Here is a 12,905-nt window from a genome sequence, read left to right on the forward strand (position 1 = left end):
ATTAATACGGAGTATGTAAACCATTTAAATTGTAGTTTTCATGCTTTAGGGATTTGTCATGGCAACAAAGTTGTAAAACTGGATATAACTTCATACAGAAAAGCTTAGTAAGTGATTCTTTCACTAATATCTTATATTGAAAAAGCTCATATTATTTAAGTCGTGTTTTATTGAGTATTTTGTTGTTTACAAATTGGCCTCTTTTACTTCCATTATACGTTTCTCAGGGTAATGCACTTTTTAAAATGAAGATGGGGGACAAGAGAAAATTAATTTTTGTTGTAACCAGCATTACATTGCAAGTTTACTGAACCCAGAATATTCTGTTAAGAGGAAATCTCTTCACGGCCTTAACTGCTGAGCTTCAGGGAGGCCCTGATCCAAAAACATCCTGTAGTCCCAGGAGACACTCTCGGTCCACATTAAAAATGTCAAGACAGGTGAGACAAAGACTAAAAAAGACAGGAGACACATGGCTAAAGATGCACGTGATATCTCCTATATCAGAGTTGCTTTTATTTAAAATGAGCACACAAGATTTTGCCTTGCAGACGTGGCATAAAACCAGCTGATGGCCTGATAAAGTGAGGGCGAAACGGGATGTTTTCTAGCTGTAGCTTAAGTTCAATGCTGTATCATTAAGTTTAAATTCCCATCCCATATTACAAACAAAGGAAACGTCAGCACATCAGACAGCCCAAAATATCCAACAATGGGGTGTGAGTGCAAATTCCTCAGCTTTTTTTTTTTTATTGGTGTAGCAACATACTGCACATTCTTCAGGAGGAACGTAACAAATCGAGCAGGTGTTTGACTCACCTTGAGCTTTTTGAGGAGTTTACAGCAGTATCTGTACAGCATAGCGAGATTGAGGGGTCCAAAATCGGCATAAAAGCTATAAAAGAAAGCAACAACAATAAACTTTACTCTTTAATAAGTAAAAACATTAATTTATATATTTATTTAAATAGTCAACATGGATGGAATGGCTCAGGCTAATGGGGCCAGGGCCTGGGGCCTTTGACTGCCAGAGGCCTCAATCTGTGGCCCAAATACCTGGAATAAAGCCAATTCAGGTGTTAAACTTATATAGAAAGAGAAAAAAATCTTGTTCTCATTTGGAATGTATGTTGTGTTCATTCTTGCCATTTCAAATATAAGCAATAAATTCGCATAATGGCATGTGCTCATCATTCGAACATTGTATTTTGCAATTATGATAAGAGTAGGCTTCTAAAAAGTCCATAACCTATCGTTGGAAGTCAGCCTCAAACAGTGTTTTCTTTCAAAATATCTGTCAGAATGATGCGAAGAACATTAGTTCCATTTTTCTCTAATCTTCCCACATGCGGAAATTCAAAACAAATGATTGACAGGTCCATTATGGAATGCTGGAGATAAAAATGCAACTTTTACTAAAGGAAGCGTTCGATTAAAGAGTTATGTAATAGGCTTTGGAACAGTTTCCCGCCTGCTGGGGGTTTTGGCTCTGAAAGATGACTGAGGGAGGGAAAACTCACTTTTCGTACACAAACTCCTCATCCGTGCTGAAGTAATGCGTGTTTGCGGTGCTTTTCGGCTTACTCCGCAATGTTGCAAAATAGAGTCGATCTGGAAAAAAAAAAAAAAGAAAAACAATTACACATGGCTGATTAAACAAGCCAGTACAGTTATAAAACAACTATTAATACTCTTCAGAGATAAGATTTTATCATCGGATTATTGGCTTGGGTTTAATCATCTGCAACAATGGACTCATCCCACTGTAGCTTTAAATACACTAAAATATGAATGTGAAGCACCACATTATTGGGAGCATCAAGTATGTTGCTTTATTTTGACATAAGATAGAAAAAAGTTTTCCACGAATCTTAATCCACTTATCTATGAATTCACATGGGTTTTAAAAAAATATATATATATATTATATCACACAAAGAAGTGCCACCATTAGTATAAACTGCATTGTGACACAAAATTCATTATATGAAGGTAAATAACAGGGTTGACAGTTAGTTTATCCATCACTACGCATGTGCTTGAGGTCATTAAACTACCAAGTGTTTACTATTAAAAATAAATGCTGATATTTCTGCAAATATCCAATTTTCAATAGCCAACTGTTTACTATACAAAACAAGACTAACAGGGTTGACCATTTAAGATCTTCTAAAAAGACAAAACATTGTCCTCAAAGAGGTGATGGCTTCATGACAATGTTTTGCACATAATTTTATAAATAAATTTTAATAAGAGACAGTTATCATGGTAACAGGGTTGATGCATTACCTGTGGACCCGTTATTATATACAAATAATACAAAACAAGTTTTTATTTCAATTTTTTCACGCAAAAATTATAATAAATTAAATGTTTTTAAGACAATAACATAATAAATCAAATCAAAATTACATTTGAATAAATAAATGACTTGCTGCAAGTTTAATAAGATGAGAAAATGTTCAATAACACAGAGCAAAAGTTGGTGCAGGTCTCAGGCTGAGATAACACAATGAATCAAAGTTAGCCAAACAGAAGCTCCCCAGCAACGTAAACTCACCTTTAATAAACTCCGTAGCACCTAGTAAATCATTATCGTCAGCCATTTTAAACAAAGTTGTGAGTATCACGGAGTGTTTTAAGTTGTCGAGAGTCATCGACGGAGCGCGAGCGAGGCGCAGCTAACGTATTTCTAAAAGAAGAACAAACTAATTTAACGTTACTACTGGTTTAAAATCCGTTTCCTCTCAACGGATGCAACTTCTCTCTGAACTGATGGCGCAAATATTCCGAGTAGTTCAAGAGCAGAAAAGCCTAATGAAGTGTGTAAACAAGGCACTTGAATCTTGCGGCATTCTTCCACGCGTAAAAGGTGAAGAAAAAAAGCTACAACTTCCCAAGCTGTTAAAACAACTCAAGGTGCGTCACATCGACATCCCAACTCCCGCGTAAAAGTGCTCGAGTGATCAGCACAGGAGGGTTTTCTCTCTCGCGTGCGCAGTCAAAACGCCAGTCGTCGTATTATATATCCGTTTTCGCTTTAAACCGAGCAGATACGAGTCGCGATCCTTTGCGTGGTAACTCTGCCCTGGTCATTAGGTGGAAATCTTTCCCTGGCCATGGTCGCGGACAGTCAAGAAAGAGCTTAAAGGGACGTCACGTGGTGTGGAGATGTCCAATCAGAGGCACGGAAGGATGTTACTTGGGTTAACACTCACTCGACCAATCAGAGCACGAGAAGTTGTTTTACTCTGAGAGAAACATCAATTCATGTTTGTGTTGTTTTACTCAGTGCCTTACTTTACTTTTTTTGTCTATTCAGATACAGATAAATAGAATATTGCCATTGTTTTGCTATGTACATTGTTGTATAAAAAGGGAAATTATTATACTGAATATTAGGATAAATTGTTGTCTGTGTTTCTTTCTGTTTGTCCATCTGTCATCTATCTATCTATCTATCTGTCCATCCGTCCATCCATCCATCCGTCTGTCCATCTATCTATCTATCTGTCTGTCCATCCATCCATCCATCCATCCGTCTGTCCATCCGTCCATCTATCTGTCTGTATGTCCGTCTATCCATCCGTCCGTCCATCCATCTATCCGTCTGTCCGTCTGTCCATCTATCTATCTATCCGTCCGTCCGTCCATCCATCTATCCGTCTGTCCGTCTGTCCATCTATCTATCTATCCGTCCGTCCGTCCGTCCATCTATCCATCTATCCATCCATCTGTCCGTCTATCCATCTATCTATCCATCTATCCATCCATCCATCCATCCATCCATCCATCTATCTGTATGTCCGTCTATCCGTCCATCCATCCATCCATCCATCCATCTGTCTGTCTGTCTGTCTGTCCGTCTATCCATCTATTTTTCAGATATGTCTTTGTTTTTATTGCACACAGTATCATCTGTGAAGCCAATCACACGAGTTGTCAGACAGTCTGTAACACTGAGCTCAAATATGGCCGGCCGGCAGCAGACTGTTTTTTGGGGTCATTCACAGCAGCAGCTGGAGAGATCATGTATGAGGCTGGTCACGCCGTGGTCACCGCAGCTTCTAAATACTTCAGCGTGAGCAGATGGACGTCATGAAGCAGATTAGTAATGTAGGTCCTTTCATGACAGCTCAGACTGATCTTTCTGTATTGTTTTTACATGATTAGGCAGCAAACAAAGCAAACCAGGATGTTTTGGTGCATTGCGCATAGGATTTGAATAATCTGCAAATGAGTAAACAACACAGTGAACCTGCTGCCCCTTGGCTAGAAGAACTAGCTTGTGCTTCTTTTTGATATTAATTCATTAGCATACTTGTAGAGCCTTAAAGGAGGGTGGTGTTGGTTGCAACCAAAAAAGAAAAGAAAGAAAATTGTGTTATGATTTATTCATCCTCATGTTGTTCCAAACATCCTTACATTCATTTGTGAGTCAATGGGGTCCATTTATTTTGGTATTCACTGAACTTCATTGTATGGAGAAAAAGGTTCTTCAAAATATCTGTATTATGTAATATTGTATTTGTTTTGTTTTAAATTTAATAAAAATTATAAAACAGTAATTATTTAACAATTTTAAAAATCCGAACTTTAACAGTAATATCAAAATCCCATGAAACTGATCAAAATAAATAAATATGTAAAATGAAAATTCTTAATAATCACAGTTTTTGTTTGTTTGATCTGACTATATCCAAAGATTTTATTATATATAGTTATTTTTGCCAGTTGTATCTTGTATTTTTAATAATACAATATTTTTAATAATTATATTAATTTCAATCATTTACAAATTATAATATTTGTTACAGTTAATAACTATTTATGTGTCAATTCAAATTAATATTTTATCAATAAAAATTCCTTTTTATAAATTACCCATTTTAATTGAATATTTAACAATAACAAATAAATGAATGTATATGTAAATATATATATATATATTTTTTTTTTTTTTTTTTGTTTAATCATCCAGACCATATGCAACGATTTTCTTATTTTTACAGTAGTTTCTTGTATTTTTAATAATTGTACATAATTTTTTATTAATTAGAACATATAAATTGTAAATATTTTCAAAAGCAAATTAATTTATATAAATATATATTTTTTAAATTTATTTAAGTAAATAATCTAAAATTTTCACTTTTGGGTGGACTATCTTTCTCTCTCTCTCTCTATATATGAAGAAGTGCCGTCTGAAATTTTCTTCCATTTTTTTCAGGCCCCTGTATTTACGTTCAGTTATTTCACTTTAATTGCATAGAAAAGGACCTATACATTGCCATTAGAGTAAAATTACCGAATCTAAACATAGGAGCCTGATAAAAATGCTAATTTTAGATGAAAATTTCAGATGGCACTTAGAGGCTTTTGCATCTGAACTCTTCAATATATTGTATGTATGTATGTATGTATGTATGAGACATCAGTGCATCCCGTGGTATCATTTTCAGTCAAACTGAGCAGGACTGCTATCACATGCAACTTCCAAGTCATATAAACAACATTCAGTTTCAAGCAAAGTCCATCTTACCTCCTACTAAGGCGATCCAGACCTTGTGGACGGCTGTGGCTGGCTGGCTCCATTCGCTGTTCTCCTGGGATCTCCAGGATACAGCGTCTGACATACCTTCATGGATGTTTAGCAGAGCCGGGTTTGGTGGGACCCTCTGGAACGGACCCTAGACCAAAATGTGCGGTGGTCTGCGGGGACAGTGTGTGCCAGTGGAACAGAACGGGGAGGATCCGGTTAACTCGGCCCGCTCAGGTTTCCTCACATGTTGCTCGTGTTACACTCCTGGCAAGGTGTGACTTTCAAGGTTCCTTGCGTTACTTTTCCGAACAGAGTGCACTGTTGTGACGTTTCTTCCTCCGGATATGGTTCCAGGTTGTCATCGTGTCACATATAGTGTATCTATGCTTTTTAGAGCATGCTAGCTATTGTTTTGGTTCTGTACAAGCAGATGCTGCACTGACATCATGGAAAAGTAAATTACAGGTTTCACGAGTGCTAGAGAAAATGAGTGTTTTCACTGTGTGTTTGGAGGTCAGCTATTGACACGGCTGACAAGAGGTGACCGAGGTCACGTAGACGACTTATTGCAAGTTGGAGTTTTTTTGCTCAGTGGTCAAAATAGATTAAAAAAAGAGAAGTGACATGATCCTTACACCATGATACAATATAGAGTCTTTAAAAGCCCTCCAAAAAGGTCACTGTTCAGTGCTCACTGGTTTAAAAACAAACAAAAAACAAATAAAAAAAATAAATGTATACTAAATATATAATAAAACAATTTTATTTAAATAAAATAAACAAACAAATAAATCATACAAAATGTTGTATTTTAGCTAGTTGGCAAGCCAACATCTCAATTTTATTTAGTTTAATAAAATAAATAGGCATATTTAAATATATACTATGCTAAAAACAGTAAATAATCAGCCAATATTTGCTCAAAATGCACTCACCTACAGATTCTTTTTGAAAAATAATAAATATAGATTTATAGAATATGGATTTAAATCTATAAAATGAATTATTTGAATGATCCAATTTTGTATATACAAAGCTTTTCTTATATACATTTTCTTATATATACACACACTTCACTTATATATATATATATATATATATATATATACACACAGCCATAGCCAAAAATATCGGCACCCTTGGTAAATATGATCAAAGGCGGCTGTGAAAATTAATCTGCATTGTTAATCCTTTTGATCTTTTATTTAAAAACAATTCACAAAAATCTAACCTTTCATTGGATAATAAGAATTTAAAATGGGGGGAAATATCATTATGAAATAAATGTTTTTCTCAAATACACGTTGGACAAAATTATTGGCACCCCTAGAAATTCTTACGAGTAAAATATCTCTGAAGTATATTCCCATTCATATTCACAATTTTGAGCACTCCAGGGTGATTATGAACATGAAATTATCCAGCCATGGCTTCCTGTTTCACAGAAATATAAATAGGAGGGAAAACAAAGCCCAAATTCCCTTAATCATCCATCACAATGAGAAAAACCAAAGAATATATTTCTGATGTGCAGCAAAAGATAATTGAGCTTCACAAATTAGTGAAGTGGCTGTAAGAAAAGAGCTAGAGCAGTGAAAATTCCCATTTCCACCATCAGGGCAATAATTAAGAATTTCCAATCAACAGAAAAGGTTACGAAACTGCCTGGAAAACCTCAAACACAACACAAAAATGTGTCACTGAGCACAAAACCAAGCTTCTGCTGGCCATTCCAGTCCTCTGACCTGAACCCTATAGAAAATGAGTGAAGTGAACTGAAGAGAAGAAGCACCAACATGGAGCTGTGAATCTAAAGGGTCTGGAGGGATTCTGGATGAAGGAATGGTGTCTGATCTCTTGTCAGGTGTCTCTAACCTCATCAGGCATTATAGGAGAAAATTTAGAGCTGTTAAACTGGAAAATGGAGATTTCCAAAAATATTGAATAAAAGGGTGCCGTTAATTGTGGCCAACGTGTATTAGAGAAAAACATTTCATAATGATATTCCCCCCCCCCCATTTTAAATTCTTAAGTAAAATACAATTTAAATAAAAGATCAAAAGGATTAACAATGCAGTTTAATTTCCACAGCCTTCTTTGATCAAATTTACCAAGGGTGCCGATATTTTTGGCCATGACTTGATATACACACAATTTAAAACAGTAAATAAATTAGTAAATAGTAAGCCTAAATAATGTCAAATTAATTTAAAAATTACTCATTTTAAATACAAATACAGAACACTCACACAGTATTCAGACCCCCTTAAATTTTTCACTCTTTGTTATATTGCAGCCATTTGCTAAAATCATTCAAGTTCATTTTTTTCCCCTCATTAATGTACACACAGCACCCCATATTGACAGAAAAACACAGAATTGTTGACATTTTGCAGATTTATTAAAAAGAAAAACTGAAATATCACATGGTCCTAAGTATTCAGACCCTTTGCTCAGTATTTAGTAGAAGCACCCTTTGATCTAATACAGCCATGAGTCTTTTGGGAAAGATGCAACAAGTTTTTCACACCTGGATTTGGGGATCCTCTGCCATTCCTCCTTGCAGATCCTCTCCAGTTCTGTCAGGTTGGATGGTAGCGTTGGTGGACAGCCATTTTAGGTCTCTCCAGAGATGCTCAATTGGGTTTAAGTCAGGGCTCTGGCTGGGCCATTCAAGAACAGTCACGGAGTTGTTGTGAAGCCACTCCTTCGTTATTTTAGCTGTGTGCTTAGGGTCATTGTCTTGTTGGAAGGTAAACCTTGCCCAGTCTGAGGTCCTGAGCACTCTGGAGAAGGTTTTCGTCAGGATATCCCTGTACTTGGCCGCATTCATCTTTCCCTCGATTGCAACCAGTCGTCCTGTCCCTGCAGCTGAAAAACACCCCACAGCATGATGCTGCCACCACCATGCTTCACTGTTGGGACTGTATTGGACAGGTGATGAGCAGTGCCTGGTTTTCTCCACACATACCGCTTAGAATTAAGGCCAAAAGTTCTATCTTGGTCTCATCAGACCAGAGAATCTTATTCAGGTGTTTTTTAGCAAACTCCATGTGAGCTTTCATGTGTCTTGCACTGAGGAGAGGCTTCCGTCGGGCCACTCTGCCATAAAGTCCCGACTGGTGGAGGGCTGCAGTGATGGTTGACTTTCTACAACTTTCTCCCATCTCCCGACTGCATCTCTGGAGCTCAGCCACAGTGATCTTTGGGTTCTTCTTTACCTCTCTCACCAAGGCTCTTCTCCCCGATAGCTCAGTTTGGCGGACGGCCAGCTCTAGGAAGGGTTCTGGTCGTCCCAAACGCCTTCCATTTAAGGATTATGGAGGCCACTGTGCTCTTAGGAACCTTAAGTGCAGCAGAAATTTTTTGTAACCTTGGCCAGATCTGTGCCTTGCCACAATTCTGTCTCTGAGCTCTTCAGGCAGTTCCTTTGACCTCATGATTCTCATTTGCTCTGACATGCACTGTGAGCTGTAAGGTCTTATATAGACAGGCGTGTGGCTTTCCTAATCAAGTCCAATCAGTATAATCAAACACAGCTGGACTCAAATGAAGGTGTAGAACCATCTCAAGGATGATCAGAAGAAATGGACAGCACCTGAGTTAAATATATGAGTGTCACAGCAAAGGGTCTGAATACTTAGGACCATGTGATATTTCAGTTTTTCTTTTTAATAAATCTGCAAAATGTCAACAATTCTGTGTTTTTCTGTCAATATGGGGTGCTGTGTGTACATTAATGAGAAAAAAATGAACTTAAATGATTTTAGCAAATGGCTGCAATATAACAAAGAGTGAAAAATTTAAGGGGTCTGAATACTTTCCGTACCCACTGTATATATGTATGTATATATATATATATATATATATATATATATATATATATATATATATATATATATATACACACATATATACACATATATATATATATATATATATACATATATACACATATGTAGATATATATATATATATATATATATATATATATATATATATATATATATATATATATATATATATACATATATATATATTGTTTTAACATAGAAAACTCAAAAATGTAGGCCTAAATAGACCCTTTTTAAATTTTATTTTACCTTTATTTAACCAAGAAGTCTCATTGAGATTTAAAATCTCTTTTACAAGAGAGACCTGGCCAAGGTAGCAGCCATACAGTAAGACAATATTAAAATACAACAAGTACACATTGCAACAATATTTAAACATATCCTCTCAACAAAAACAATCACAAGCTTCCAATACCACTCTCTTTATGATGCCTTTAAATTCACCAATAGACACAAATTTATCTAGTGTTAGATCTCTTTGCAAATTATTCCATGCCCAAGGTGCATAATATGAAAAAGCAGTTTTACCCAGTTCTGTACAAACTTGAGGTATGTTAAATAGAGAACACATGGAAGAGTGTAGTTGGTAATTGCCAGAACAAAGACAAAGAAGAGTACAGAGATAAGCTGGAAGTTTACCTAACATTGCTTTATAGATAAAAATGTACCAGTGCTATTTTCTACGTATAGCTAATGATGTCCAACCCACCATCTCATATAAAATGCAATGATGAGTACAGGATTTTGCATCTGTAATAAAACGTATTGTATACCGGTATACCGAATCAAGGCTTGTTAAGATAGAAGAGACCGCATGCATATATAATATATCACCATAATCAAGCACAGTTAGGAAGGTAGCTTCTACAAGTTTCATTTTGGCATTAGATTTATTTCTAAAATAAAAGCCAAGCTTCAGTTTTAGCTTCCTGATTAGATAAAAGCTTATCATCAATCCAAATGCCCAAGTACTTGTAAAAAGGTGCTCTTTTAATAATCTTACCGTCAGTTCTAAAACCAGATTGAGTTTAAATGTTATCAAATAAAAACCGTGTTAACTGTAAATTTACCTGAGATTCAAGAATCTTGGCCAAAATTGAAAGTTTGGAGATGGGACGATAGTTGTTCATGTCTGAGGGATCACCACCTTTAAACAATGGGAGAACATAAGCAGCTTTCCAAATTTTAGGTAAAGAATTCAATAAAAGACTTAGATTAAAAATATGAGTAACTGGCTCAGTTAGTCTTTCTAACTTTGGACAAAAATATTTAATTTATTTGTTGACAACATAAAATTATATGTAAATAACAAATCTTATGTGTGTAGACTGAAACGCTCCCAATATTATACTCCAATGTTTAAAATATATTTATCACCATGGAGTTTCATGCTTCTGCAAATCCAGTGTGCTTGTGTTATCTGTTGTCACCATATCTAATTTAATGTGGGGCGAAGTGCGTGCAGTTATTAAAAACACTGTTAGAGTTTAATACTAAAACAAAAGATGATGTCAGTGGTGGTCCATTGAACATCACAGATGTATTATTGCCTGTATCTTCATGCTGCATTTCAAAATAGGTCACACAGAAATGTGTTGTTATCTATGATGTCATATTTGTGCACCAAACAGCAAAATCATAAAACTTTATGTACTTCATGTTCAGTTAGCTCTGACCACAGCATTGTCATCACAGCATGATTCATGTACAAACCCATATGCCGAGGCTGTAGATTATGTTAAGCCTTTTTACATAGCAACCTTTCCAAGGAAGATTTAGGTCAGTAACTTCTTTTTGACTTTAAACAATTAATAAACACTTACATTATTTGTAACATTAACCTCAAAATACCAAATCTAAAATATATAAACAGATTAAATAGATTTAATTATTATTTAAATATTTATTATATTTATTGTTCTATCAATAAAAGAGATTTATATAACATGTGTACATATTGTATGTACGTGTGTATGTGCATGTATACTAATATATTACATTTTACATATATTATTAATTTTGCTTTATTATTTTTACAATTTTAAAACAAATTCAAAGTTAAACATTTATCTCAAAATGTAAAATAAATGTATAATTTATTTAAAATTCATAAATTAACAAATTTTTATAACCACATTGATCATTTATATAAATTGATTTTAAAAATGCCAGTGTTAGGTTGATTAATTTTAATAATGCTATTAAAATTAATAATTTAAATAATTGATTTTTTATCAATTCCAGTTTAAATGCAACTTAACTTCAAATCATCAAAAATCTAAATTTTACAATTCTTAAAAACCTAATAAAAAAAGTTAATGTAAAAAATAATATAGAAAATGCAATTATGTAAATCGAATGAAATGTTAGTTGTTTGATTATCCAGATCATAAGCAAAGTTTTTCTTATATACTAATTTGTGTCAGCAGCTTTTTAAAATGTTTTAACAAATAATTTTATTTTACACAACATTTTATAAATTAAAACAAAACATGTAAATTTCAATTTTACAATTATATTTAAAATACATACATAAATGTATTCATTTAAAATATAAAATGATTTCATTATATAAAATGAATTCATTTAAAACTCCTAATGTTAAAATTCATTCATTAGTTTGATCATCCAGACCATATGCAAAGATTTTCTTTTGAGCTTTGCCAGTGTTTAATTACTCCCCACAGCAACAGATGCACCAGACAGCCAATGATAAGACTGACAGCCCACTGAATACGCTTCAGAAGCCACACCCCTCACCCCCCGAGGGGAGCCTTCTCCTTTTAACAATGTAGATGTGCCCTTTCCAGACCCAAGGACTCCATGCATATTCACGTATCATCACATGGCTTCCCCTATTCTCTTCTGCTGCCTCTATTGTTCTGGCATCTGCCGGCAGTAATTGTGCCGGCCTGGAGCACAAAGGAGCCGAGGGAAGACACTCCAGTTGGACCGGCAACAACTAACACTTGTAGGCTGTCTCTAGGGTGAGCTAAATGTGAAGATTTTCATTGTAAGCCCGACAAGTGCTTTCACTTAGGTACGTCATTTAGTAGCCCCTTATATGGGTGTAAGACACACAAAACAGCTTTACATGCCTATAAGAGTCTTTAAGACAGACAAATAAACGCGAAAGGTCTGAATTACATTAGAATAGCCTGGGATGTGTGATTTTAAAAGAGGGACAGTTCACCCAAAAATTGTGTCATCATTTACTCACCATCAAGTTGTTCCAAACCTGTATGAGTAACCAAACTGTTGACGGTAGCCATTGACTTCCATAGTATTTTTTCCATTCTATGGAAGTCAATGGCTACCGTTAACTGCTCGTTGCACATCATTCTTCAAAATATCTTCTTTTGTGCTCAACAGAAGAAACAAGCTCACACAGGTTTGGAACAGCTTGAGGGTGAGTAAGTGACAATTTTCATTTTTGAATGAACTGTCACTTTAAATACAGATAAATCATCCAATTATATGGAAAAAACAAGGAATCAAGGTGAAATATT

The 12,905-nt window shown here is 35.1% G+C and overlaps 1 protein-coding gene across 5 annotated transcripts in view; it reads right to left on the bottom strand.

The window, feature by feature from the left end:
- cdc14ab (cell division cycle 14Ab) overlaps positions 1-3,205 on the bottom strand; it is a 51,603-nt gene extending 48,398 nt beyond the window's left edge. The window contains exons 1-3 of one of the 5 annotated variants that reach the window (XM_058760173.1): positions 2,561-3,198; positions 1,521-1,611; positions 820-895 (exon numbers count right to left, since the gene is read on the bottom strand). In XM_058760173.1, the coding sequence (XP_058616156.1) occupies positions 820-895; positions 1,521-1,611; positions 2,561-2,657 (264 nt within the window). In that variant the 5' untranslated portion in view covers positions 2,658-3,198. Of the gene's footprint in view, positions 1-819; positions 896-1,520; positions 1,612-2,560 lie in introns of all 5 variants that reach the window. The other 4 variants (XM_058760175.1, XM_058760171.1, XM_058760172.1 and 1 more) reach the window with 4 other exon arrangements.
- Positions 3,206-12,905: the final 9,700 nt, after the last annotated feature.

This window comes from Onychostoma macrolepis, chromosome 22, assembly GCF_012432095.1.
Source record: "Onychostoma macrolepis isolate SWU-2019 chromosome 22, ASM1243209v1, whole genome shotgun sequence".
Classification (NCBI taxonomy): Eukaryota; Metazoa; Chordata; class Actinopteri; order Cypriniformes; family Cyprinidae; genus Onychostoma; species Onychostoma macrolepis.